Consider the following 27621-nt stretch of genomic DNA (forward strand, 5'->3'; position numbering starts at 1 on the left):
CTAGCACCATACAAATGGAAGACGACCTCTCCAAACATTGACAGACTTTATTGTGGGGAGGTTCCCACCTGGGATCCCACCCCCTTAAATAAAAAAGTGCATAGAAAAGAAGGGATTTAGAAACTTTTGTACAATATCTACATCCTGGGCCCCCAGGGCAAGAAGGGGGCGATTGCTGGGTGGGCTGGAGGGGTGGAGGCAGGGCCCTCGCCACCTGCATGCCCACATCCACCCTGAACATGAGGGTGGGGGTGAGATGCTCTGGGAGGGACGAGGGAGCCCCCAGGCTAGGGGCAAGATGGCAGCGGGGGGAGTGGCAGGCAGCTACTGCTTCAGTTAAGGAAGCGACGGCAGCGCTTGGCGCCACAGTTGCAGGGCAGCTTGTTGCTGGCATCCTCAATGGGGAACTTGTAGTCATAGGTGAGCTCCTCACCACGCAGGATGCGGCGCAGGGCGAAGATGACGATGTGCTTCTGGCCCTCCACATGGATGACTCGAGAGAAGCAATTGGGCTCACACGAGTGGTTGATGAAGCGGGCGGCATTGCCATGCATGGTGGCGTCCACCACGTCAAAGTCATCCATGCGGAACATGTAGCACCCAATGCCCTACAGGGACAGGGTGGGGACGTCAGAGGCTCTGTTCCCATGGACCGCCCTGTTTCAGCTGCCTCATTCCCATGGCCTGGCAGAGCCTACCTTCCCATCATAGAACTTCTCCCGCTTGTCAGTCAGCACAGAGCGAATAACAATACCAGAGTACTCGATGACCATCTCGCCGGCATCGATGTTGCGCTTACAGAACAGGCCCCGCCCGTGGATGGCAGATCTGCAGGGTAGGATGGGCAAGGGGGAGGTCAGGGGGACAGAACCAAGGCAGCCCCTGACCAGGGCACCTGCCTGTCCACCCAGGGGCATCCTCCCCACAACCCCACGAACCTGTAGACACCCACAGCCTCTTTGGATGTCTTCTTGAGGTGGCGAAAGCGCATGGCCATGGGCAGCTCCAGACTGGTGGCACGTCTGGTGGGGGATGGCAGTGTCACACAGGCTGGTACCCAGAAATGACTTCTCTTGCCCTGATTACCCTCTTTTGGGCCCTTCCAGACCACCCCCAGCACACCCTGGCCTGCCCCCCATACCTGGTTGACCTGAGCTGCACCTCGTCCTCTTCCTCATCACAGGTGGCTCCCTCAGGAAGCACCCGGTGCTGGGAGGCCAGGAAGTTGAACATGTCAAAGGTGCACTTGCTGCAGGTGGGAGGGAGGAAAGGAGGGAGGTTCGTAGCCATTCTCTCAGGAAGATGCTACCCATCTATTCTTTGGCCTGGGCCTGCTGCTGGTGGGGCAGGAAGAATACTGCTACTATTGAAGACACAGCAAAAAGGAAGAGACGGGGTTCATTCTGATGTGGTCTCCAGAAACAACTTCTGGAGTAGCCTAGTGTCTTCTCCTCAGACCTCAGTTTCCAATCTGTGCAGACTGAATTTCCACCCTTGAGAACTCCTCTAGGGCTACCCGGACCCAGGCACCACACCCCAGACCTCTCACCGGAGATAGACCTCAGCGCGGGCTGCCCCATGGGGATTCAGGGGTGGCTCCTCCTGGCCCTCTCCCTGCTGGTGGTAGCGGAACTTGTAGTGCTGGCAGCGCTGAGCCCCGGGCAGCTGCTCTGCCAGGAAGATGACAGCATCATGGTGGATGCCCAGGAGCCTTGCCCCACTCATTCCTGGGGAGTCAACGGTGAAGACACATTGGTCATGTCGGAGGCCCATCCTGTCAACTGGGAGTCATCCCAGCTCCCAGCATCCCTGTGGACCCCCTCAGTTACCACTGAAGGAGAGATGTCTGAGCCGGGCATGCCCTCGGGCCTCTTGCACCTTCTCAATCAGAGTTCTCCATGCCCCTGGGGAGAGGGCAGGGCCAGAGCTGTCAGGATAATGTTCTATGGAACATCTCCCCTCCCTGTCAACACTATCTCCAACTCACCTTCCAAGCTCTCTGCCTCCACGCTGAACCCATCCTCACTGCTGATCTCGAAACGCAGGTGTGGGCCAGCCCGTTTAGGGGCCTGGTTCTCTTTGTCCTCTGGGGATGGAGGCTCTTCCTCGGAGCTTGAAGCCTCACCTGGTCCCAGGGAGCAGATCAGAGTTGGGGAGGGTCACCCTTCCTTGACTCAAACGTCCCTGGCTCCCCTCTGCCTTCCCTTCCTCCTCGGGTACAAGCACAGTTACTAGATTTAATGGCCTTCCTCTTGCAATATCTGCCCAATGAATCCTACAGAATGGACATTACGTCTTCTAAAGGGCCTACGGTCCCTTTTCTGTAGGACATGTTCACAGCTCACTCAAATTCAGTCTGTCACAAATGCCCATCTACTCCTCATTCTTCTGAATCTCACACAAAATTTAAAATACTGGAGAACTTTTGCACATGTGTTTTTTTAAGTGGGCTAGGGTTAGGGTTAAGGTTAGCTCAGTGGTAAAGAATCTGCCTGCCAAGCAGGAGATGCATGTTCAATCCCTGGGTTGGGATGATCCTCTGGAGAAGGAAACGGCAACCCACTCCAGTATTCTTGTCTGAAAAATCCCATGGACACAGGAGCCTGCTGGAGTATAGGCCATGGGGTCGCAAAAGAGGTAGACATGACTTATTGACTAAACAACAATTTTTTAATGTGCACCCCATTTCTGCAAAGATTACCAATATAGTATTATAGAAAGCCCATACTCACAGAATCAAGCATATGTACACTACAAGGGACTTCTCAAGGGCTAAAGAATTTAAAGCTACAACAGACAGGCCTAGCTAACATAGGTGATGTGGATGTGAGAAAGAGGAGAGTCAAGGACAACTCCAAATGTGGAGTCTAAACAACTGGAAGGATACAACGGCCACTGATTGAAGCAGTAAAGGTAAGGGAGAAACAAGTTTGTAGTTAAAGTCAAGAACTCAGTTTAAGACACACTGAGTCAGAGATCCCTCTTAGAAAACCTCCCCTTTCAACTTGTGGCAGAGATGGCAGGCGGGCAGCAGGATATAGGAGCCTGGCTAGCAATTTGGGAGCTACCAGAATTAGAGATAGGATTTAGAGCCAGGAAGATAGACAAGAGCACTTAGGGGTAAGTGGAGATAGAGAAGTCAAGGCCAGGGTCCTGGGACACACCAAAGTTGACAGACTAGAACAATGAGCCACAACTGGAGGGGAGGAGAGGGCTGGAAGCCAGGAAAAGGACGTGCTTCAAGAAGGGAGGGATCCGTGCACCAAATGATGCTATTGGCTCAAGCAGGATGTGAACTGAGGCCCGACCACTGTACCTAGGATGAGTGGGATGGGGGCAAATGTTTTGAATGGAGCACATTTTAGGAGAGGCAGGACTCACATGGCCATACTTTCTTCCCCACATAACTTCTTTGGGCCAACCTGCCCATATGCCCACCCTCTGGCCCTAAGCAAGACTAAACCTAACTCTTGCTGTGTGACCCACATCATCTCCAAGCCTCCAAGTGCCCCAGGGTCCTTCTCTGACTTCTTCCGCCTTTCTCCACCCTCACTTCCATTCTGTTCCCTGAACACAACTACACAGACCAGTCTGTAGACACAGGCCTCGCCCAGGCACTCTCTCACTGGCTTCTTTCTCACAGCGCTCATTCTAAGCTGAAGTACACTTGCTAATTACATGTCGGTTTCCTCTAGCAAAATGTGTCTGGTCCCTATGGGCAGGGACCTGTCTGTCACGGTCACTACCACCTCCTTACACCATCTCTGACCCCTGTAAGTAGCCTTTCAGCTAAACAGTCTCAGTCTACTTCATTCCACTTCCTTACTCAGCAGTTGAGCTCTACATAATGGAGAAAATCCACACATCCCAACAGGACTGGGGCCACAAGAAATTCTGAGCCTTGGGCTGCTCAATTACCAGCTTACTCGGCTGGAGCCCACTCCCTCTCCCCCTGCCCTCCATGACCAGCAGAGCACTGCCCTTCCAGCTTCACTGAGTCCATCAGCCAGAACTGCTTCAAGTGCCCCATCCTGCATCCTGATGTCTCATTATCTCTGCAAGTACAGGCATAACTCGGAGATATTGCGGGTTCGGTTCCGGACCACCGCATTAGGGTAAATACTGAAATAAAGCAAGTCAACAAATCTTTTGGGTTTCCAAGGGCATATAAAAGTTATGTTTACACTACATTGTAGTCTCTTGAAAGTGCAACAGAATTATGGCTAAAAAAACAATGTACATACCTTAATCATCACTAAAATATGCTAACCATCATCTGAGCTTTCATCAAGTTGTAATCTTCTTGCAATAGTAACAGCAAAGATCACTGATCACAGATCACCGTAACAGATAATGAAAAAGTTTGAAGTATTATGAAAATTACCAAAGTGTGACACAGAGACACAAAGTGAGCAAATACTGTTGGAAAAATGACACTGATAAGACTTGCTCCATGCAGGGTTTCCACAAACCTTCAATTTGTAAAAAATGTTGATAACTGAAGGGCAATAAAACGAGATATGCCTGTACACCTTCCTCGTGTCCTTCTCTCTGTCTCAGGGGTCTCCAATTCAAACCTGACTGCCACACCTCCTCCCACCTCCTTTTCCATCCATGAGTCCCATTCAACTTCCTTCTTGCCTTTGCTTTCACAGCCCTCACACAAAACCCCTGTAAGTCTGTCCCACCCTCTCCCCCAACCCAAGACTCTCAGCTGAGCTTTTTGGTGAGGTGCCTGGGCTTTGTTCTGGCTTCCTCATCACCCACTGTCTTCAGTTTTGGACTCTGACACATCTTCCCCACCCTGTGCTACCTGCACAGACAGTACACCTTTCCCAGACCCCATGTGCATGGTGGCCTCTGCAGCAGTTGGGATGACCGACTACTGCCTTCCCTGAGCCTCTGGACACCACTCTCCTCTGATTTCCCTACTGCTCTTGCCCTTCCTCTGGGTCTCAAGTGGGCTGAACCCTTTCTGAATGATCCCCAGAACCCCATCTTTGGCTTTACTAGGTACCTTACCTAACCCTCTGACCCTGGCACACGAAGTTCTGAAGCCCTTCTTTGACCTCTTGGGGACAATGGACAGGCATGTGTCTGTTTCTGCCACAGGCCACAAGCTCCTAAGGGTATCTCTGCAACCGTAGCACCCCACCTCAGGCTTGTATCCACTTTGAGTGTGCAATGTGCAATACCCAGGGAGTGTTTAAAGTGGACCAATTGTGTATGTCAGTTATTCAGCTGAGACAAGAATGGCGGAGGGAGGCAGTGAGAGAGAGAGGCTGGTCCTCACCTGAGTAGTGGTGCCACTGGGACTCAAGCAGCAGGTCAGGGGGACCATCAGGGGCCCGGGGAGGACCACCTTCGGGAAGTGGCAGCAGAGGGGACCGGTCCTGAAGGGGCCTGTGAGAAGAGACCTGTCAGAAGGAGGAAAGGACAGCGGTACCAGAGCCTCCAGGGAAAGGAGGCTGGCCACTCACCTCGGGCTTTCCTCCGCAGTGAGCTCCCCAGAATCATCCAGGTCGAGAACTCCACGCACGGTGGGCGTTTTCATCCTCACTCGGCTGAACCTGGGGTAGGGGCACCGTAAGAAGGCTAACTGCCTTCCCCTGCCCACCTCTCTCCCACTCCACAGCCTGGCCACTCACTCACCCACTGCCACAAGGCCCTGGACCCTGGGGGGGGTCTTCCAAGGACTCTCCATCTTCCTCCAGCCGGGGAGTCTTGCTGGGTGGAGGCGCTGGTGGAGAACGGCCAGAGAAGGTGGACACCCTTTTGACACGGATGGCCTGGCGGGGTGGGCTGGGGGGCCCACTGCTCAACACCAGCGTCAATGGGGGGGGGGGTGGGGGCGGGGCAGGGCGGACCACCCCTACCACTGGCAACACACCCAGCAGGGGTCCTGGGGGCAGAGTCCAGGAAGTGGGGGCCGTGGGGGGCATGGGAGGGGGCAGAGGCGGTGGCTTCACTGGAGGTGAGACAGGTTCACCCTCCCCCGCCATCTTTACAAACACCTGCCCCAGCTTGTTGACGAGGATGATCTTGGATGCGGCAGGTTTCGGGGGCTCAGGGGCAGGGCCCAGGCTCAATACCCGGACCCCTGGGGGTCCAGGGAGCCAGGCAAACGTCCGGGTGGGGTCAGCTGGGTTAGGGGGCAGGCCCTGAGGGGGCTGGCTGCCATTGGCCAGGGGAGGTGCTGGGGGAAGGGGCTCCTCTCTGGGTCCAGCACCGCCCTCCCCAGGGCCCCCTAGGTTCTTCAACACAAAATCCACAATTTCTGACGGCAAGTCCTCGGGAGGTCGGGCCCTGTCCCCTGCAGCCCCGATGACCCCCGCCCGGCCTGCTCCTGGCCCTGAAGTAGGAGTCCCCTGGCCCCGAGGCTGCTGGACTGCCTCGGCCTCGCTGTCGGTGCCATCATCCACTCCATCCAGCTGTTCAATGCGGGGGGCTCCGGGGAGGGCACCAGGGGCCAGGGCAGGGCCGGACACCACAGTCACGGGGAAGTGGACGTAGCGGGGGGTGGGGCCGGCCTCCTCCTCTGAGCTGTCCCCCAGGCCCCCGTGGCTGCTCCCCCCGGCCCCCGCAGCCACAATCTCTTCCTGGAAGGGCTCAGTCCCCAGCAGGCTGGCCGCAAAGTCCAGGTCAGCAGCACTCAGTCCTGACACCACCTCCATGTCCTCAAAGTCTGGGCCCAGGTCTTCAGGGGGTGGTGGAGGAGACGGGGCCCGGCTTGGGGGAGCCAGCTCCCCTGAGGTAGGTGTGAGGGCTCTAACGACTGAGGTAGGAGGGGGCACCCTGAGCTGAGGAGAGGTTCTGAGAGGGGGAGAGGCCCGCCGTGAAGGTGGCAGCCTGGAAGCCAGAGGGCTGGGGCGACGGGAGCGTCTCGGGGGAGCTGGGAAGTCCGGGTCTCCCACCGTAGGGATGTGGTGGGTCAGAGAAGATGGACTTCCTGTAGGGGGAAGGGTCGGTGTCAGCCAGGAGTTCCTGCCTCACCCTGCCCCACCCCTCCCCAGGACTTCCAGGTACACACCAGGCGAGGGCAGGGGTCCAAAGGACACACCCCCCAAGGGCCTCCGGGATGGTGAGTAGTTGGGCACTTTGATTCGAGCCCCCGAGAAGGAGCGGGGGGCTGGAGGAGGGGCGCTGCTTGGATCCAGCCGAGGTGGGGGGTCCGGGTTCTGAACGGGTGGGTGGTGCTCAGGAGCTCTAGGGATAAGGGCATCTGTATCTGGCGGGGGGTCCACATGATCTGGGGGCTCTAGAGAGGCAAGAGAATGGGATCGTGGGTGGCGGGGGCTCCTTGTGAAAGCCTCTGCTCACACACCTTTCATTCTTTTGAGGCACCCACACCTCCGTCTGGCCCTTGACCTGGGCACAAGGTGCTTGCGTTCCCAGTCATGGCCCAGGTCTCAGACCTCTCTGACTTCTGCAAAACCTCCCCATACACCTGGCTCAGAGTCCCTTTGTGACCCATCCTTTGCCATTTCCTCACTTCCTGGATGCCTGCTGTTCCCTCCCAGATTCAGTACCCATTCAGGGTACTGCCCTCCCTCCAGCACGGCCAGCCCTACCACTTTCTTACTTGCGCTGCATATCCCAGCCACATCAAACGCATCCACCCCATCCTGGCGCTTGTGGTGCCCCATTACCTGGCTCCACCCAATCTGTACAAGGTGATCTCTGCTGCCTCCTCCCAATACTCCGGTGTTTCCAGCCAGGATGGCCGTACCCTCTTTCCATGTTGTGCTCCAACCCAGAACAAACACCTTGCCCACAAGCATGATCCACATCTCTCCCTCCTCCCACTGGGCCCACCAGGACCTCTCTTCTCTACCAGTCCTTGAGCCCATTCTGTGCTTCCTGCCAACCGGCCCTAAGCGCTAGCATGGAGGGGAAGGTGTGAGTTTGGGAAATGAGCAGATCTAGGGTTGAATCCTGGCTCCACCACTATGCCCTTTCTAGGATGTACAAAGGAGCTTTTCCCTTTTACAAGGGGCTGTGGGGAGCATAACACAAGGACGGAGCCCCAAGTCAGGTGGCCATAAATGCTCCTTACATTTGTCCAGAAGCTGCCACCCTCACAAGCAGTTAGGGCGCACCTAACTCTCTCCTCACTTCCAGGCATGAAGTTAATCTTAAGCTACCACCACCACAACAAACAGAACAATGGCAAACATCCTGGGATTCCATTAGGGCACAGGAGAACAACGCTTGATGGGTAGCTGTTTGCGGAGGGCAGCACTCAGGGAGGAAAATGCGTGCGCTCCAAGGCCGTACCTGAGCAAGGGGCAGGACTGTGCACAATGGTCTGGTTCTCTTCTGCTGCCTCCAGGTGAACCGGCTCTTCCCTTGGCCCCCATGGCCGATACTCCAGGATCCGGCACCGATACCAGCAGCGCCGCCGAGCATCCACTGTGCTCCAGTACAGACGGGAGCACCTGGGGCGGGGGGAGGTGGGGGGAGGTGGCGTGTGGGACAAAAGGGTCAGGACAACCTGGGAAACAAGATCCAGCCCTGGAAGCCCCCAGCCCCACCAACGCCCCTTGGGTTGCTCACTGGTAGCCAATGGGGAAGAGCCGTCCCTCACAGTCTGAGAGGTCAGACAGAGTGCCCAAGGAGTCGATCCGGATGGAGCCTATGGTACAGGTGGGTGGGAGAGGTCAGGAGAGCGGGCCTAGGCAGGGTCAGGAAGATGAGGGGAGAAAGCAAGCTGCTTACCAATTAGTACATTGATGGCATCAGGTTCAAGCCCCGTCAAGAACTTTCGCTTGAAATTGATGCCCTCAAAGTCCACGTAGACTCGGCGGAGAACATCAAAACCGTCAGGGTTCACGATCTCCTGGGAGGTGGGTGGCAAATGGGGTTGCTGGATTGGTGAGGGGGTGAGGGGGATGTGAGGGAAGGCTCACTCCACAGACTGGTTAGTCAAGGGGCTTGACTAAAGCACTGGGGGCGGAGGGTAAGGGAACAAGGAAGAGATACTAAGAAGCAGCTGGGTGAGGCCCGAGGGGCTACGGGGCTCCTTGAGAGGAAGGAGAGAGCGAGAGTGGGGCACTGTGTCCCCAAAGTGAGGGCCCACCTTGCCATCCAACAGGTCTGTGTGCTTCTGGCAGAACACTTTCTTGTCATCCTGGAAGATGCAGTAGCTGGCCCGGGCGCACATGAAGTGGAAGTTGCTGAGGCAGGAGGAAAGGCAGCAGCCCACTGTGGCACCAGGCTTCAGGCAGAGTTCACAGCGCTATGGGCAGAAGGGGCTGCTAAGCGAGGAAGCCAGGGCCTGACACCCAGCATCGCTGTCCTCAAAGACTTCTTGGGCCCCTGCCGAGCCTAGCACCTCACAGAACAACAGCACATTACTCCCCACCAGTGGCATCCAGGCCCAGGCATTCATCAAAACAAGCGCAGACTCCTTGAATCAGAGTTGCAGCGGGAAGAAAAACAACAGGAGCTAAGGTTTCCTCACACTGTTCTAACGCGGAGCCCGTATTACTTCACTGAACCCTTGCATCTGCCCGCTGTGGCAGGTCTCTCTCATCCTGCTTCCTGAGGGTGAGCTGGCGGCACCGCACAGAGTGGGGGTTCCCACGCAGTACCTCACCTCACAGGGATGCAGTAAGAGGTAAATGCCACACAAGCTTAGTAACAGGAGATCATCTAACTTTTAGTCTCCGAGGCTTCAGGCCCACATTAAGCCAGAGAGCACAAATAGGAAAAGACTTGCTTTCGCTGCAGCACTAGAGTCCTGGACAGCCAGAAGAGGCACCAAGGACAAGCTGTGGCAGAGACTGTGAAACCAGAGCTGTCTCTACTACAGTTGGACCCCACCCCAGTCCCCGAGAACTGCCCCCTCTTCAGGCCCGCGCCCTCACCATCTGCCTCCCTCGAGCCACAGCAGCATGCACGTTCTTGAGGGAGCCATCGTTTTCTTCAAACACTTCGGCTGACCAAATGGCACAGTTGACGTGTGTCCACTCATTCTGCCCAATGTACAGGAGCCGTCCCGCCTCCTGGGGGCAGAGTCGTGGTGTGAGGGGAGGAGTCAGAGACCAGACCCTACAACCTGGGTCTTCATGCAGTAGCCCTCACCTTAGAGTCCGCATCCCCGTATTTGAGGCAGAGTGCACACTGACGGGGGTCCTCCAGGTGTGAGAAAGCAGCTGAATCCTTGCCCTGGAAAGCTGGTAGGGGTTTGGGAAGGACGGTCCAAGAATGAGGACCTGGAGCCTGGCCCACCAACTAAGCGATCAAGCTTCTAGCCCCAACTGCCCAGTACCTGTTGAGGGATCGCCTGGAGGCTGCCCTGATTCTGGGGTCTCTGGTTCCTGCTGCCTCCACTGAGCATAGACGTGGTCCAGGGATGGGGGCAACACCGCATTGGGAAGGACTCCGCTGTGGACAGGCAGGGTCAGCCTCTGACACATCTATCGAGGGGTGCTGGACTGGGGCCCACCCGTAATATCAACCTGATTATGCCATGACCCCCTCTGTCCTCTATGTGAAACTTCTCTCAGCCTTCCAAACAAGCCAGACCCTCTCGTGCCACCTTTGCCACATAAAATATTGTTCTTCATGCCCAAAATATGTCTCCTCCACTTTTCAGCTTAGATGTCATTTCTCTGAAAGCCTCAGGCCTGAGGCTCCTAGGCAGGCACCTCCTCTGAGCTCCCACAGCCCCTGGGCCTCCCCATCAAAGCCCTAACTGTCCAGGTTATCAGTGCCTGCCTAACCCCCCAAACATGGCTTGCCCACTGCTGTCCCCAGCACCACCTTGCATAATGTACAGCCAAAGAAAGAATTAACCACACAATCTGAGTCTCTGCTCATCTAGAACCACTGGGGACTCTCATCCTGGTCCCATGCCCTCCAAGACCCTAACCCTGCTCCTTGTCTATTCTCAGTCCAGCTGGACCCCGGATTCCCAGGTGCCCCTGCCTTTGCCCTCACTCCCTGGTTCCCCTCCTGCTACCCAGTCTTGCTCACTTCGGCAGCCGGGTACTCCGTCGCCAGTACTTGGGGTCGTGGGCGTCGAACCAGCCGAACGCAGACTCTAGCAGCTGGGGAGCAGGTTAACAGGATGAGAAGAACTATCTTCCCCAGGAGAGGTGGTGGGGGCAGGAACCCACTCTCTCTTCCCTGCTACCATGCAAGCCACCCTGAGGGCAGCCCCCAAAGAGCTCACCTTCAGTAGGAGCCCCTTGGTCTGGCCTCCAGCCCGGCGCTCCAGCATCTCTCCTTCCTCAGAGTGCCTCATCAGGATGCCCACCACGTCCTCCATGAAGCTGTGCTGTAAGGGGGTTTGTCAGGACCCGAGCCCCCACCCCAATCCTCTCCCCCAGGCACGCAGCGGCTCCTCAGTGTCCCACTCACCACAGACTTGTAGTGGCCCTCCTCGAAGCGCCGCCTCACAGCGTGCAGATCACAGGGCCCTGGGTGTAGCTGCTGTCCTTCCTGCCCACACTGCAAAGAGGGGAAGTCAGCAGGGCTCGTGCTGGGCTGGGCCCCTCCCGTCCAGTCATCCGGGCCCGCAGACCTGGGTGCACAGCAGCAGTGGGCCTGCCACCTTGGAGCTCAGCAGGCCCTGAAGCACCTGGCGCAGGCCCCCCTGTAGGGCCCCACTCAGGGCCTCTCGCCAGCGAGGGTGTGTGGCCCCAGCACATGGCCCACAGGTGTACAGCACCGAGTCTGGCAGCCCTGAAAGGATCTCGTAGTCTTCATCTAGAATGGCCAGGGCAGGAAAAAGAAAAATGGTTTCAGTGACATGGAAGTTCTCAAACCGCCCCAGGTCACTAAGAACATTTCGCTGTCCTCTGAGAGCCTGTGGCAAGGGGCAGGACAGGGCTGAGGCCACACCCCAGTCTTCCGTCCACTCACCCGAGAGCCCCTCACACTTGGCATGCACCCAGTGGTCACATTGTGCACACTGCATCATCTTGCTCTCGTAGTCATTGTCTTCATAGCAGCGTGTGCAGATCGGGCAGTAGTTTCCTAGAGCAAGAAGAGGCAAGTCAGAGGGGTTGGTGCCATGAGCTGCCCTCAGCAGCCTGGCATGGAGGCCAGCTGGCCCACGACTGCTGCACGAGCTGCCCTGTCCTGCCCAACTTGGGGCCCTACCATGCCCCAAAGGATGGCTAAAGATAAGGATGCTCTCCTAACTCTGCAGCCCCAAGGGCTCACAACGCAAAGAGCCTTGCTAAACCTGCTGCTTGAGCCAACGAGGAAGCCCAGGTCTTCAGAGAGCTCAGCGGAGACTTAAGGTTCTAGGAGGTACTTCCGGGACCACCATGAGGGTGGGGTCCAAGCCCTCCACTCCCACTGCCCTCAGAGGAGCCGTGTCCCTCTCTTAAGTACTAGATAGGCTCCTACAAAAGAGTACTTTGAATGGAAAGAAAGGCTCCAGAGGAGAACAGAGTGGAGAAATACTAGCAGAGAGAATCTCTTCCAAATGCTTGTCTAGAAACCTGGCCCACTCCCCGGTGGCCCCCGGGGCCCCGGTCCCCTGCCAGGTCCCCACCTTTCTCAAAGAGCTGGGTGCACCTGGGGCAGAGGCTGTAATCTCCCGACCACTCGACGTCCCAGTTCTTGCCTGGAGTCGCCCCACAGCTCTTACATCGCACGCAGGCTGAGCAGATCTGGGGGGACAGGGCAATGTTAGGGGGAGAACCAGACACCAGGCTGGAGCAGCGTGAAGTGGGTAGGGGCAAAGACGAGTGGGCAGGAGACAGATGCAGAAGGATGGGTAAGGAGAACAGGTGTGCAGGAGAGGTGAAGCGGAGGATGGAGAGGGAAAGAAGCAGGGAAGGAGAGAGATGAAGTGTGGAGACTCGCAGAGACGGAAGAGATGAGGCTACAGCAGGGGGCTGTGAACTGGGGACTACGGAATCCATGAGCCTGTAAAACCATTACATATAAATTCTGCACAGAAATCTTATCTGTGCAAAATTCTTGAAGAGGACATGTGATGTTTATCAAACTCTTAAGAGGACCTCCACCTTCCCACCCCCAAGAGCCCTGGCCTAGAGCAATCCTGGGGTGGTGGCGGCATTAATTAGAGCTCCAAAGCCAGGGGAGGGGGCCTCATCTCTCACCCAGTGGCGCCGTTTGCGTGTGGCTCGGGTTGGGTAGCTGGGCCCCAGACAGGCTGGGTGGTAAGCATGGCGGCAGCGCTCACACTCCAGGAGGTGCTGCAGGATATCAGAGAAAGACAGTAATGGTAAAACCTACCGGCTCAGAGACACCCCTCTCCTCCATGCGGCCACTGCCATGGCCCTTGTGCCCAAACCTTGGATCCCCGGCCTTTGCGCCCACAGACGTGGCAAAACTTGCAGCGGCGGCAGCACCAAGTGTCATGATGTTGGGGCAGGGGCCGCTCGGCCTCCTCCAGGCAGAATGGGTGGAAAGGGTCACAGCAGACCTGGCAGAACACCAACTAGGAGTGGGGAGAGTGAACAATGGGCAGAGTGAGGGGCCAGGAGGCCAGGGAGGGTGACCCTCTTTAAAGGGCCCAAACACCAGGCAGTCAGGGCTAATGGAGACTTGAGGGGAAAGGGATCCAACCTCATGCAGGCCTTTGCTGGCACACAGCAAGCACACCATGGGTGGTCCCCCTGGCACGGAGGTGAGTACACTTAGGCCACCCATCAGCCACACGTTCTCCAGGTCACAATCCTCCTGAGGGAAGAGAAGATGCAGAATCAGAGAGCAGCCAGGAACACAGCAAGATCCAAACTTAAAGCCCAAGGTTCTCATTCGTAACCAACACGTTTCTTCCCAGCACAGTGCCCACCACCCTGTGCCATACCTTAAAATCCACACGAACCCGGTGCACACCATCTGGAGACTTTTGTTTTCCAGTCCAGCCATTGGGAAAAGAGGCAAAAGGGCCAGGGGCCAAAGCATCCTAGGGAGGGACAGTGGTGCTAAGAGGGCTGCAGCCCCACCATTTACCAACTTCTCACTGCCCTCTCCCCAGCCTACGCCACCCTGCCTTTTGCCTAGACTCTACTTGGCCTTCCACAGAGAGATGCCTGCTTCACCCACGCAGGGCCTGTCCTCTGACATAGAGACACTATATCACTCAGGTGAGCCTGTGACCCTGACTTGCCAGGAAGCTCCTTGGGATGGAGCCACACCTCACAAAGGGCTCAGGTTCTTGGTGTGGGGGCTATGCTGACCTTGTCCAGGCGCCTTCGGGCCTTGAGCTGCAACACAGGCTGCAGGGTGGGTTTGCGGGGCCGACTCTGCTCCTCTGGTTCTGGCACTGGCAGCTCTAGGCAGGACACAGGAGTGGTGAGGATCCCCCTCTTCTCTGCCCCATCCCCCCTCCTCGACCACCCCCATGTGATTTCCAGATCCCCAGGCCTTTAACGAGCCCAGGTCCATGATGACGACTTGAGCCTTGTTCAATAACTACTGAAAACCTCCCGCACCCGTTCTCCCTGCCCACTAAAACTGCCCTTCTCTTCACTCAGTCACTCTCCTGGAGACTGACAGAGCCTTGGGTTGGGGAGTCCTAACCCTTCCACACACAGGACTGATACCGAAAGCAAACAATTCATACCGTTCTCCCGGGGGGTCCGACGCCGAGGAGCAGGGGGACCCCCGGGGTCTGAGTCATCCGAGTCCTCGAATATATCATAGGAGGGTCGCTGTTTGACGCAGCGCCGGGCTGACTTGCGCTGCAGTAGGAAGGAGTCCTGCTCCTCGGGCCCCGGGGGGGCCACCACCTCCTCCCGGGGCCCCCCAGCTCCCGCCCCCCGGCGTGGGCCTGGAGGACCAGGGGAGGCCTCAGGAGATTCATCGGAATCCCAGGGCAACAGCGTCTTCACTATCGTCCGGCCTGTGGGAACAGGGGACTTAGTAAGATCTGAGCTCAGCCAAGGACTTGGACAGTAGGATGGAGAAAAGCCAGAAAAAAGCGCAGAAGAGAACAAGCACAGGAGATACAGAAGTGCACGATGGGAAAACGACAAAGGTGGTGGACTGCAAAGACAAAGGGAGGAGAGCAGAGAAAGACGTGGTTTCCTCTACAGCATGCATCTCAGTAAGACTGTGTAAAGAAATGCTGCTCAAGCTTCGTTACCTTTTTTGGCCAGCCGTTCCATCTTCCGAGCCTCTATCTTGTCACACTTCCGGTATCTGGGGAGGGGAGCAGCACGTCACCAGGGTAGGGGACTGGTGGTCTGGGGGAAGAGAGGAAGCTCTCCACAAGGATGCCAATCCCACTGCTCTGCTGGGGCAGGAGGCCTGGGTGACTGACAACCATGGGTGGGAACGGAGCCTGCGCCCCAGCTACTCACACACAGCACTGCTTCTTGGTGTTGGGGCCCCCAAACTTGGGCTTGTCCAGGCAGTTGACACAGGAGCCACAGTCCTGCACACGCAGGCAGCCCCGACAGTGTCCACACCGTGCCATCCGCATCTTCTTGCCGTGATGGGAGGGCAGTGAGCGCCGGGGTGCATGTGCCAGGGTCCCTCCAGACCCTGCAGGCTCTGAGTCTCCCCCGGGCCCTGTTGACTCCACCTTTCCCGGCTGGGACTGGGATGGGACGCTCTCAGTCTCAGATGCTGATGATGTATCTAGTGCAGTGGAAAGGTGGGAATGGAGCCACAAAGCACAGTTCTACCTTGGTCCCCTGACCTCCCCAAGATCCCATTCAACTTTCCCACCATGCTCAGGCTCCAGGTGCTCCCAAGTCTGCTCTAAGATCTAGCACTCCAACCCACTTGCCACCTGGCCCAAAGGACCCTACTCAGCTGCCATTCTCCCAGGTTCTTGATTCCTTCACTCACCCCCAAATTTGACACAGCTGTCAAAACTTCCCCACAACACACCCGCCCCTACCCTCCGCATTGAGGTCCTGCCGATCCCGGAGAGGGAGAGCGCTGAGGCGGGGGACGTCTTCGGGCACCATGGCCCGGGCCTGACCCAGGGCCACAGCAGCATGACGGCAGACATGTTTGATGCGGGGGCCTTGTACAGGGGACTCAGGGCCCTGGGGGAGGAGAAACCAGGAATACCTGTGGAGAGCTGCCCCTCATACTCCCTCTGCCAGTCTTCCCCAGAGGGCCTTCTTCCCACTCCATACCGATGGTCTCTCCCTCTTAGTTTCCACTGATTCATCTTCCGACTTGACAGAACCTCTATCTGGGATCTGCTTGACAGTCCCCACAACCTCCTCCATCTGCCCTCCAGGGCTGGGCTGGTGGGGGAATAAATAGGGTCAGAGGCTGGAGAGTGAGGACAAATGGGGCCAGGGAAGGAACCCAAGAAGCTGGGGGACAGGGGAAAGACTGGCTTGGAGGGTTCCCTGCAATGCTAGAAGGTGTCCTGAGAGCCAGGAGGCAAAGGGACTGCAGAGAATTGAGTCTGAGTGACTGGATGCAGGGGCCTGGCCAAAGCACCATGCTCACCGGCATCAAAGACGCCACTTTCTGCTGCTGCTGCTGGTCAATCTTGATTAGCTGCACCTTGGCTCTCTTGAGGAGACTGAACATTTTCTCCTCCACACCAGACAGTGGTAAGGACCCCAGGCCTGCAATCCGGGCCTTTTCCAGTGGTGGCGCCTGCTGTGGCGGTGGCTGCAGCTGTAACTGTGGCTGCAGTAGTGACTGCTGTGGTGGTAGTGCTGGGGGCAGCAGCTGGGTTTGCAAGGCCTGTAGGGGCTGCTGCAGCTGAGCGTGAGGCTGTTGCCCACTGCTTGGAGCTGGAGCCCCAGGGGAGGGCATCTCAGCCTTAATAGGAGTGGCGACCACAGGGGCAAATCGAGGCAAGCTGAGGTGGTTCGTGCGGCCCAATGCCCGCGGCTCAGGCTCAGCTGGAGAGTCATCGGCAGGAGGAGGCTCTGGCTCAGGGGCTTCAGGGGCCCCAAGAGGAGGAGTAGTAAGCACCGATTCGTAGATCTTCAGGTGGGCTTCACTTGGGGTAAACTGAGGGGCCCGAAGGAGCAGGGGCCTCCGGGAAGGAGTGACAGGGGCAGGAAGTGGGGGTGGGGCCGGTGGAGGAGCAGGGGGAGGAGGGGGCAGTTCCCGGGTCAGTGAGGTCCAGCGAAATGTGGGTTCCCTTAGGATGGACCGTCTCTTCTCAGGGAGTGGGACTGGGGTAGATGGAGGAGTTGGGGCACGGGGTGGAGAGGGGGCTGGTGCTGGTTCCTGGGGGGCCAGTGGGGAGGTGGCAATGGGAGGCCGTAGAGTAGGTGAGACCTCCACCTTTGGGGGCTTGGGGGGGTCTTCATCCATAAATCGCCGGGGTGTCTTGATGACACGGGAAGAGCGGGCACTCACCACAGGCATAATAAACTGTCGGATGTTCTTCAGAAAGGTGGTACTTTTGGGGGCCACAGTAGGGCTGTCTTCCAGAGGGCCTCCTGTGGCGGTGCTGGGGACTGGAGTGGGAGGAGAGGTACCCTCTGGCCCTGCCCGAGCAGCTTCCCGCTCTGCTCGCTGGCTGGGAGTTAGGGGAGGCCGGCCCCTCTTTCGCGAGCATGTAGCTGGGACCACGGGAGGAGGGGACTCTTCCTGCTCCTCCGGGGCACGAGGCGGTGGAGGGGTTGGTGGGGGTGGAGGAGAGACAGGTGGGGGGGGAGGGCAAAGTGGGGATGGAGGAGATGCTGAAGCGGGTGGCAGGGATGGAGGAGGTGGAGGGGCTGGAGGAGTCAGGGGTGGTGATGGCAGCTTTGCCTCTTCCTTTTCCTCGGCTAGCACCATTGCTTCCTCAGCTACAGCTCTCTCTTCCTCCTCATCTTCCTCTTCTTTCTCCTCCTCTCCCTCCTCCTCCAGCTTCTGCTCCTTCCTCCAGCAGGGGCCCTCTCCTTGCCCAGATCCAACTCTTCCCTGGGGGGCATCCTGCCAGCTTTCCTCATGCTGATCTTGACCCTGACCTGATTCAAGTCCCAAGGACAACTGTCCCATCTTCATTTTTTTGGCCTTTGAAACAAACTTGATCACGAGGGGGAGGCGGCCTCGGCCTCGGCCCCTGCCTCCACGGCCTCCTCGCCCAGACTGTCCTCCACGCTTGGGGGTCCCAGGTCCTGGGCCGGGCCCCTCCTTGCACTTCCAGCTGCCAGTTCGGTGTTTTACTGGAACAACAGGAGGCGGGGGCTCAGGTCTGGGGATTGTCACAGCTGCTTCTGCCACCACTACTGCTTGCTGCTTCTTCCTGCAGGGGCCTGCTGGCCGTCCTGGGGGCCGTCCCCGAGACCGACGCGGGGTGGAGGACTCACATGCCCGGCTCCGGGGGGCTGGGGGTGCCTGGGCCCGCCGGAGAAGTTCGGTCAGTGCCTGCACCATCCGTTCTGTGCCCTCCTCACCCCGTTTCCGGGCAGGAGTCTTTGGGGGTGCAGGAGCCACATCTGCTAGGCGAGGAGGCGGAAGGGGGGTCGTCTTATGCTTGCGGCCCCGACCTCGGGGGGCTCGACCTAAAAGGAGAATAGGTGTGGGGAGATGGGTTAAGCTGGCCCTGCAGACAGAGGAAGACTCCAGGAGTGCAGGGACTCTGACTTGTCTGCTTCCCCAACAGCCCAGCCTAGCTGGGGCTTTGACACAGAACACACTTGGTAACTGATAGAGACTCTAGAGCAGGGCAGAGCTGACACAAAAAGCAAGAGTAACATTCCTATAAAGCTACAGAGGTAGAGTTTCCCCGTCACTCACCTCGCTGGGATCGGAGCGCAGAGCGCAGGGAACTGGAGGCCGCATCTTCATCTGAGTGAAAACCCTGAAACTCCTGATTTAGGGGACCAGGGGTGGAGGGGAGAAACAGCATCAGTGCTAAAGCCCTTGTTTAGCCTGAGACTCAGATATTGAGGAATATCCCCAGCTTCCCCCTTAACGTATCCCTATTTACAAATGAACTAAAAAGACTAGAAGGTGAAAGGCAAAAATACACAATCTCTTCCCAGGGATGGAGATAGAATGTATTTTGAAATTGCATCCCCAGTTTGGGACCACACCAGCACAAGCCATCAGTGGTCCACTGGCTCAAAGGGAACAGAACAGGGTCTAAGTCAGGCAGTAGCCACTACCCTCATATTCTCTCATCCTCCAACTCAGAAAAAAGTAGAACCTCTGTCTATACCCTCTCAAGCTGTTGTTTCTCTCTGAATGAAAAATGGGAATTGGGGCACTCAAGTGGGGTGTGCATGTACATGTATTAAATAGTTTATCGTATTATGACCTGCCGTGAGCACTCAGGTGGCTACAAACCGTCCTAAGCAGTACAACCCACACCTTCGAGCCCTTTCTGAGAGACTGGTGATAAATTCTGAATTGAACTCAGACCTGCTGGAGTACCCAGTCTCACCTACGTCCCATGTCTCTTGCACCTCTGCCCCCAAGAGGAAGCCCTCCACCATTCTCCCCTCTCTTCACTTTAGTCGGAAGAAGAATTGGGGCACTGGTGAAATGTGATGTGTCGGAGCTTATGAGGCCGGGTGGGGCAGCTTGCAGGTCCACAGCCTAGCCCGCGTCCACTCAAGCCACGCTTCTGCTGTCAACCACCACTGGTTGGGCATGCAGTCCCACAGCCTCCTAGCCCAAATCTCTCCAGCCCTGGCTTTGCCAACTACCAAGAAGGATCAGCCCAGGACACTTCTGCAGGACCTGCCTCGAGCCGAAGTGCTCAGCGGCAGCTCAGGCTTCTCTATCCACTTTCAGAGGCCTCTTACACCGACAGCTCCGCACAGCCTACCTACCTCCTCCCCTGCCTATTTCCAGGGCCCTTTCCCTCCCCAAAAGCCCTGAGGACTCCGCTTCCCCACATCACCCCTCGGGGCCACCCAGACCCCTGGAAGCCCCCAGCCTCCGCCCCGCCCAGCGCTGGGGACGCCTCCGACTGCCTCACCTCATCGTCGGACTCCCCGTCACTGCTCTCCTCCTCCAGCAGGCAGCCCCGGCTCGGGCCCCAGCCCCGGCCCCGACCCCGGCCCCGGCCCCGCTGAATGCGCGGGCCGGCCCACAGGCGGCGGAGCCGGCGCAGGCCCCGGTGGAGTCCCAGCAAACGGAGCAGGGCCGTGTCCTCCCCGGGCTCGGCTCCGCCCGGCCCCGCCGCGCCGCCGCCGCGCCGCAGAGCTACCCGCACTCTTTCGGCCCCGTTGCCCCGTCCGCCGCGGCCCCCGCCCCCGCCGGAGCCCCGCGGCCGGCCCGGGAAGCGGCCCCGCGCGGAGCCAGGCCCGGGGCAACTGCCGCCGCCCGCCGCCGCCGCCATCTTGGCACCGTGAGAGGGGCCGGGGAGGCGGGGGGAGGGGCGGCCCGTACGCAGGGCCGGGGGGAGGGGAGCAGAGGAGGGGCGGGGCGGCTTAGGCTCACGACAGCAACCAGCGCCGCCGCGGGGCCGACACGAGCCAGGGGCTGGGCCGGCCGCGCGGGGCACCACGGGAGCGGGAGTCCGAGGCCGGCCGGCTGGTCACCCTTAGACCGCACCTAAAGAGCCTAGACCCCGCGTCGCGGCGGGAGAGGGCGAGGCGCAAGGATCTCCGGGAAATGTAGTTCAAGCACCTCTCTCCTTCCGCCGCGAGCTAGGGCCGCGAGAACTGGGACTATGGGAGCCTGACCCGGCCCAGAAAGCAATCTCTCGGGCCGCCGGGAGTTGTGGTTCTCGCCCCAGACTCCTCCTATTGTTCTTGTCGAGGCCAGCGGCCCGCGTGAACTACCACTCCCAGAGTGCAGCGGGCCTTGGACCCTCAGGGACACTGGGAGATGAAGTTCGCGACTGCAGGAGGCGTGGGCTGGGTAAGGGGCGGCCGCCTCAGTTTGGAGTTTGACCCGGCAGCCGCTCCGTACGGCGTGGAGGGAAGATACTGGAGGGGCTGCGGCCTTTCGGCTCTTGTGCTCCGGAAAGGAGTCGGGTGGCTGAAAGCAGAGCATAGCATGCGTTCCTTTCGAGTCCCGGGCTAGACGACCCAGACTCAGACTTGGCGCGCAGTTGCTTGCTGTGAAAGGGACCAGTAACTTGGATTCTCACAGCCTTTCCAACAGGGCTTGCTGCGAAGTCGGTCTGGACACCACCCTGTCCTCGCGGCCCGCTGCCTCGAGGGGGAGGATCAGAAGCCCCGGGAGACGGAGGTGGCAGCCGCCACGTTGAACCACCAGGGGCCGCTACAGGACTAAGGGCAAGGCTGCCCCCCGCGCACAGACGAAAATCTGGACTCTACTTTCTGGTCCCGAGAGGAGAGCACAGGAAACTTTATTTTGGTGACGAATCGCCAGTCCTCGCACAGTTAACCGTCACTCGTGCAAACTTCACTGCCCTCACCCCACAGGGGCTCTCTGGCCCAGGTCCGCGGCCGGAGGCTGGCTGGGAGAGGGCTCCTGGCGCCCTTACCGCAGCGCTTCTTGGAGCTTAGCTAGGCTGCTGCAGCCGCGGTACGGAATCAGAAGCCTAGCCCGCTCGCCGGCCCGTCTTTCACTTTTTAATTGTAAGCTTGGCTGAAGCCAAAGAAGTTACTGACGCTCCGTCAGGTGGTGGAGGAAGAGGGCCTACTGGGAGAGGTCGAGGCCCTAGATGGCCTCGAGGAGGAGGAGTAGAGGAAGGTGGAGCGAATGGTCCATCCCGGCGGGAGCTGACTGGGCGAGTGGCCGCGCATGTGCGCCTGCATGGAGGCCAGGCTGGGGCAGCCGGCCTGGCAAAGAGGGCAGCGGTAGGGTGCGGCCCCGTGCGTTCGCAGGTGCTTGGTCATGGCTGAGAAGTCCCGGGAGCGCTGGGGACAGAGGCTACAGGAGAAGGGCTTCTCTCCTAGGGAAGGTGGAGGGGAAGGCTCATAAAGCAAAGAAGAAGGGCATGAAGGCTCGCCTAGGGGTAGGTAGGGGCAGCTGGGCAAGGTTGTTGCTCGGGAGCACAGCGTTCACAAAGGGACTTAGGAGCGGGCCCACTGGAGTTTGAAAGGAAGCAGTTTGTACAGGGCAGGGCACCCATACCTGTGTGGACACGGTAGTGCGTCTCCATCTGATGTTTGAGTGAAAACCTCTTCCCACAGACAGAGCAAGAATAGGGCCGAGACCGAGCAGGAGTGGGTGGGGGAGGGTGTGGGAGAGATGGATGGCTTGCGGTGCCGACCTGACCCACACAGGTTGCTAGTTCACCTGTGGGAACAAAAGGCAGAGGAGGGCAGGGCTGGGATTCCCAGAGCCAGGTCACTGGAACACTCAGGCTGGGGCCATAGTGGCACTGAGGCAAAAGCTCCCTCACCCTACTCACCTGTGCGCCTCTGATCAGACTCTTCCGTCTCCCCAGGGCTGAGCTGTGTGGGGACCTGGGGGAGGGAACCTGGAGGGAACAGTGAAGCAGGCGCCCTGCTCAGGCTGGACTCCTGGAGCCCTGGCCTCAGTCTCAGGCTCGAGACCGCGTTACAGGGTGCATGCCAGGCAGTGAGGGGCTTACCTGGGGTGGGGCTGGAGGAGGCCAACTGGTTCTGGCTCCAAAGGCCTTTGTGGAGGTTCAGGGACAGTGGGATCCTGGGGTTGGGATGGGGAAGAGTTACGGCCTTGGTTACACCTGGGATCCTGCGGACCCCTTTCCGGGGAGGGAGGAGTCATAAGTGCTCTATGGGGCCTGGGCTTTGGCTTGCCCTGTGGTGACAGCTTCTTGTCCTACCTCAACTCAGAAAGTGTATAGTAGAGATAAGAGATGTGGTAATCTTCCACCCATCACTGCTGCCTCTCCTGAGCCACTCCCTCCCAGCCAGAGGTCTTCCATAAGCCCTTCAACTCACCTCTGGTCCGGAGGCCAGACCTCTTGCCAGGCTCCAGTCATAGGGATGCTATGGGAGAAGGGAGTGCCATATCTAGGCGGCAACAGAAGGATGCTCCACAGGGCAGACTGGCCCTCCCCCAACCAAGGGGCCTCAGCCCACCAAGGGCTGGGGGTGATGCCAGTCTGGAAGGAACCTGCTGGGGGAAGGGGGCCAGGGAACTCCCGCAGACTTTCCTCAGAGCCCCTTGCACTGTCCCTCAACCACATGACTACTTCTTGCTTCCCACCGACTCTGCCGTGGCCAACAAGGGCTTGGTGGAGTTGCTCCTTTGGTCTCATCTGCTCCCCTCGACCCTCCAGAATCGCCTCTGCCGTGTCAGGGCTCTCTCTTGGTGGCCGCGGCCTGTGCAACGTCTCCTGCTCTTTCCCACCAGCCCTAACAAACTTCTCTGGTCTCTGCTTCTCCCCAAAGGCCCCCACGACTCTCATCGAGTCCCTTGTGGGTTTCTCTAGCTCCTCCTGTTTCTTCAGCCCTGGACCCAGCTCTTCTCTGGCCATGTCCCTTCGAGCCCTAAAGCATGCCTCTTCCAGGGACTGCACCCCCAGTGTTCTGGCTGCCTCCTCAAGGGGCCCCAGTTCCCCAGGATGCAGCTCTAGACTCTCCCCATAAACAAAGTGCAGAAGTTGGGCAAAGGTGGAAGGGCTGATGCCTTTCACCACAGCCCAGCGGCCCCTGCGACCCAGTTGCTGGCTCACACCTGCCAGCACCAGGCTGTGGGCAGGGAACTCCTGGCTGCCCACTGTGATCAGGGTATCACATAGTGCTGGCCGGAGCCTGGCTGCTAGCCGTACCAGCCGATCAGAAGCATAGGGACTAGGCAGTCTTGTTGGGGACAGGGGCATTGTGCCTTGCCTGGGTACCAATCTCAGAGGTTCTGAGAGAAAGGCCACAGTTTAGGGTCCATGGTGAAAAGGGGAGGGAGGAACCGCATACTCAAGCCTGTGGAGGTGAGGGAAGAAAGAGTGAGTTGCTGGCTTTGAATCAGCTCTGTCCTGAATGGAGCAGATAAACTGACCCAAGAGAAAACCCGAGGTTGTTCAGAATCATAGCAGGGGTGGAGGTGGTGAGAGAATGGAAATTAGACCAAATTCAGGACTTAAAGAGCAAGGACCGGACATTGAAGAGCTATCTCAAGTAGTAGATAGAGGGGTCCTGCCAGTTGGCAATGTCTGACTTAAGGGAGAGCAGACACTGATATTTCTGCTTCTCCAAGCTCCTCTGCAGGGAAAGACCCCTGAGTAGGCCCCGGCTCTCATTCCAGACAGGATCACCACAAAACCCAGTCAGCCCTGTAAGTTAGGGGTGGAGCCAGACACAGTTTCATGGGAGTTTAGAAAGCTAGTGTGTCCTCCTCCTGCAAGCCTGTCATGTGGAGCTGAGGGTCCTGAGAGGAAAAAAGGGCAGCAAGATGGGGTCGTAGCTGCAGAAAGCAGGCTCAAGGCATCAACTGATCATCTCCCTCAGGATGAAACTTCTAGAAACCATCCTCAGAGAAGGAACTGGAAGTGACCAAAAGCTCCCATGCAGTGAGATAAAGAGAGCAGGTTGGAACTCACAGGAGAGAAGGCTCCTCACCCAGGGATGGAGAGATGGAGAAGGCTTTGACCCTGGAGGAAGCAGGCGAAAGGGAAATGGAAACTATGGAGGGAGAGGCTATTTCCTCTCAAGATAAGGATAAGGAGACAGTTCAATTTTGTTTTTCATAAGCCAAAAATGAAGATTAGAAAGACAGAACCCAATAAGGCAGAAGTTTGTCACACATCAAAACCACCACATTGGCTTTTAAGAAGAGAACTGGGAACCCAGATACAAAGAGACAGACCTAAGTGTCCCGGAGCCCAGCAGGCATATTCCTAAGTGTAGGCTCACCCTGAGTACAGACCCCGTAGGAGGGAGGAATTACTACTTGGACACCTCACAGGGAGGGCTACAGGCTGGCAGGAAGTGGACAGAAAGAGGAATGTAATGGGAGGAAAGTCTCAGTTGGGGAGAAGTAACCACTCACCGGTTGTAGCTTCCTCCTGGACACCGCATGCTCTGAACTGCTGCTGGGGCTCCTGGCCCCCCTACTCTGGAGCTAGCCCCGCCCCTGACTTCACAGTCTTCCATTGGGTGTCCCAAGTATCAGTCTGCCACAGTCCCCCAAGGGGTGTGGTCTTACACCCCTCGCTGTGTTTCACCCCTCCAGGAGAGACCACTCCTCTCCCAGAACCCAAGCATTCTGCCTCCTGACCTCTGGTCTTCTTATTTCATTTGTGAATTTCTGGAGTCAAATAAGCATATCTGAAGCAATAAGAACTTTGGGATAATCAGACCTGCATTTGACTCTCATCTCTGCCACCTACTAGTTGAGTCACCTTGGGCAAGTCACCTCTTTGAGCCTCAGTTACCTCATCCGTGAAATAGGGAGAAGCTCTGCCTACCTCATTATGAGGTGGGGTGAAGATGAAATGACACGATGTATGTGAAAGTGGTTTCTCGGTACATAGCATCATTCAAATAGTATTAGTTCTGTTTCTTAGAGGTGTCAGTAGAGTTCTAGCAGCTGGAAGCTCTTTATACTACCTCAAAAGTAAAAAGGACTGAAACATCTGGATTCTAAGAAGAGAGTGAAAGAGGGCCAAAAGCATGCGTCCTCCTCCCTCTCTCTGACTTGGTACTGGGAAGCCTCCACTCCTCTGTGGGAATGACCCAGGTCATCTGGGCCATCACTGGGGACAGGGTATGTGAGTGACTCAGATCCTCCCATCACGCTCTGAAGGGGGCAACCCCAGGAAGGGCCTGCGGTGGTCTCCAAAGAGAAAAACTCTTTCTTGGGCTGATGACAAATGACATTTCTCTGAAATCAGGACTTGCGGAGTTACTTTGACTTCCTGCCCAGAGGATGAAGGTCCTCGGAGATTTGCCCTCTTTTCACAGTTTAGCACTACTTAACCTGGGGAAAAGATGAGGTCTGAGAAACTCACATTTCTTTTTCTGTTTCTTATTATTTCTTGCAGATTTTTCATGCATAGAACAGGTATTGCTAGATAGCTTACGATATGTGCCTGACATATATGCCTAATAAATAACTAGAAGAGTAACAAGTCCGGCACTGGTAGGCTGGTATGATGACAAGACCCAGTCTGCTTTCCCCAAGGCTTCTCTCCTAGATTCTGATTCCCTCCTAGACTCAAAGATTATGTCTCTAAAACTCCTGTTTCGCCTTTTGGCTTCAGGACCCTCAAATGTTCAGACCACCCTTCTACTCTGTTGAGACCTAACATACCTTCATTCTACCTCTCATTCTAGCTTGGGTCCAAGCAGATGTTATCCCTTCCTAGATCAGACAGGGTGTGCCAATGGGTGGGGCCAGTGGAGGGGCAATAATAGTGTGGGGAGAGGGGAAGATGAGTCAGAGTGAAAGGGAAAATGCAAATGGGGAAGTTGTATTCATTTGCTACTCTGGTCGTTAAATATTTTCCATTTCTAAGCTTTCTAACTCCTCACACCACCACACCCAGGGACCCATGAAATACCCATATAAAAGACCCTTGACTTGGACACAGAAAAATACCAATCCTTGATGTGTACGTATATGGAGGGAAAACATCCTTCCTCCCACACAGAAATACACACTCTCTGAGGATGTGGAATAAGTTGGGGAAGCCACAAAGGAGGAACCCCAAGTGTAGGTATAGGGGTCTGGAAGATTACGTCATCACCCAGTGGAGTGGGGTCCCCCTCACTTCCCAGGCCTACAGCATGTGCCCATGACTCAGCTCCTCCACTGGTGGTTTGCCCATTGATGTTCAGAAGAGATGGAGGCTGTGCTCAAAGAGTAGCATTTTCTTATCCAAATGCAGTTGACAGGGAGGGCTGTGGGCTTTCAGGAAACCTAACAGGGAGGGTAAGGGGTGAGGGGACTCCCCGTTCAGTGAACTAAAGCCCCCGAGGTTAGGAAACCCCATCTTTCCCTCCCACTTGGTGTCTACCCTCATCTAAGGCTATCCCTTTAGAGACTGCCTCCTTAGAGGGGTCGGGCCCTTTACACCTCAGCCCTTCTTCCTGCCTACATTCTTGACTGCACAGTCCAAACCATCTTTCACTGAGCAGTGACAAGCAGAAGCAAGTACCACTTTGACTTGGAAGGGTAAGCACACTGCTGACTGTTTCTCTTTTTTTTTCTTTGGCCACAAGTCATGAGGAACTTCCCCAACAAGGGATTGAAGACTTGCCACCTGCACTGGAAGCGCAGTCTCTTTATCACTGGACCACCAGAGAATGTTGTGTTTCTCTTCTCTTTCCCCGCAAGTCTCAAAAACCTTGCCCACCCTCCATTTGCCAGGCTGACTCAATAGGAATCTCCTGCAGTTGTCTCTCTGGGGTGGAGCCAGGAAACCACAGGTTTTGTGGACACAAGCCTGCATCTTGGGATAGAGTGGAGTAGGCAGGAAAGTTTACATAGGATATAATTGGAAGAGAAGTATGTGGGAAAAGGAGGTATGATTTTTGCCTCTCAGTCCTTTATAATACTTATATTACTAAATAAAGTTTGAAATCTGATATCTTTTATTCTTACTGATATACCTGACCATAAGCCCATTCAAGCACAACTCAGCTTGATGTAAAAAATGTCAAAATAGCAACATAAGTACGGATTCTCTCTAAATATTATAATTAAAACTTAAACCATCAGAGGACTTCCCTGGTAGCTCAGTAGCTAAGACTCTGTGCTCCCAATGCAGAGGGGCCGGGTTTGATCCCTGGTCAGGGATCTAGATCCCACAAGCTGCAAATAAGAGTTCTCATTATGCAACTAGAGATCCTGCATGCCACAAGGAAAAGCGAAAGATCCTGTGTGATGCAACTAAGACCTGGTGCAACCAAATAAACT

General features: G+C 56.9%; 2 protein-coding genes and 1 long non-coding RNA gene across 5 annotated transcripts; 1 reads left to right on the forward strand and 2 right to left on the reverse strand.

Annotated features, from left to right (window-relative positions):
* Positions 1-29: 29 nt before the first annotated feature.
* Positions 30-20200, reverse strand: KMT2B (lysine methyltransferase 2B). Of its 2 annotated transcripts, XM_027514164.1 has the most exons (37): positions 19838-20200; positions 18649-18721; positions 16411-18413; positions 16086-16199; positions 15842-15992; positions 15297-15576; positions 15080-15135; positions 14558-14836; positions 14172-14266; positions 13799-13897; positions 13555-13668; positions 13280-13426; positions 13086-13181; positions 12512-12629; positions 11872-11985; positions 11531-11715; positions 11368-11457; positions 11180-11284; positions 10981-11054; positions 10274-10389; positions 10087-10178; positions 9870-10007; positions 9080-9238; positions 8719-8839; positions 8557-8635; positions 8278-8438; positions 7031-7258; positions 5653-6949; positions 5481-5570; positions 5294-5403; positions 1988-2125; positions 1830-1904; positions 1550-1727; positions 1142-1249; positions 939-1022; positions 699-828; positions 30-608 (listed from the first exon to the last, which is right to left on the reverse strand). In XM_027514164.1, exons 1-37 carry the CDS (start codon positions 20198-20200, stop codon positions 333-335), a joined length of 8136 nt encoding a protein of 2711 aa, XP_027369965.1. In that variant the 3' UTR covers positions 30-332. The 2 variants fall into 2 exon arrangements, 1 of the variants encoding a protein (XP_027369965.1); XR_003506319.1 differs by lacking the exon at positions 30-608 and having other exon boundaries at positions 790-828; positions 1142-1363.
* A 55-nt stretch (positions 20201-20255) lies between these two features.
* On the forward strand, positions 20256-27290 carry LOC113875729. Its single transcript, XR_003506340.1, has 2 exons — positions 20256-21410; positions 26925-27290. It is a non-coding gene; the product is annotated as an uncharacterized LOC113875729 (long non-coding RNA).
* On the reverse strand, positions 21147-25031 carry ZBTB32 (zinc finger and BTB domain containing 32). 2 transcript variants are annotated; one of them, XM_027514300.1, is made up of 6 exons: positions 24751-25031; positions 22704-23684; positions 22373-22446; positions 22190-22258; positions 21910-22074; positions 21147-21727 (listed from the first exon to the last, which is right to left on the reverse strand). In XM_027514300.1, the coding sequence occupies exons 2-6, from the start codon at positions 23585-23587 to the stop codon at positions 21450-21452; spliced, it is 1470 nt and encodes a 489-aa protein (XP_027370101.1). In that variant the 5' UTR covers positions 23588-23684; positions 24751-25031; the 3' UTR covers positions 21147-21449. The 2 variants fall into 2 exon arrangements, with proteins under 2 accessions (XP_027370101.1, XP_027370104.1); XM_027514303.1 differs by lacking the exon at positions 24751-25031 and having other exon boundaries at positions 22704-23708.
* Positions 27291-27621: the final 331 nt, after the last annotated feature.

This window comes from Bos indicus x Bos taurus, chromosome 18 (genome assembly GCF_003369695.1).
Source record: "Bos indicus x Bos taurus breed Angus x Brahman F1 hybrid chromosome 18, Bos_hybrid_MaternalHap_v2.0, whole genome shotgun sequence".
Classification (NCBI taxonomy): Eukaryota; Metazoa; Chordata; class Mammalia; order Artiodactyla; family Bovidae; genus Bos; species Bos indicus x Bos taurus.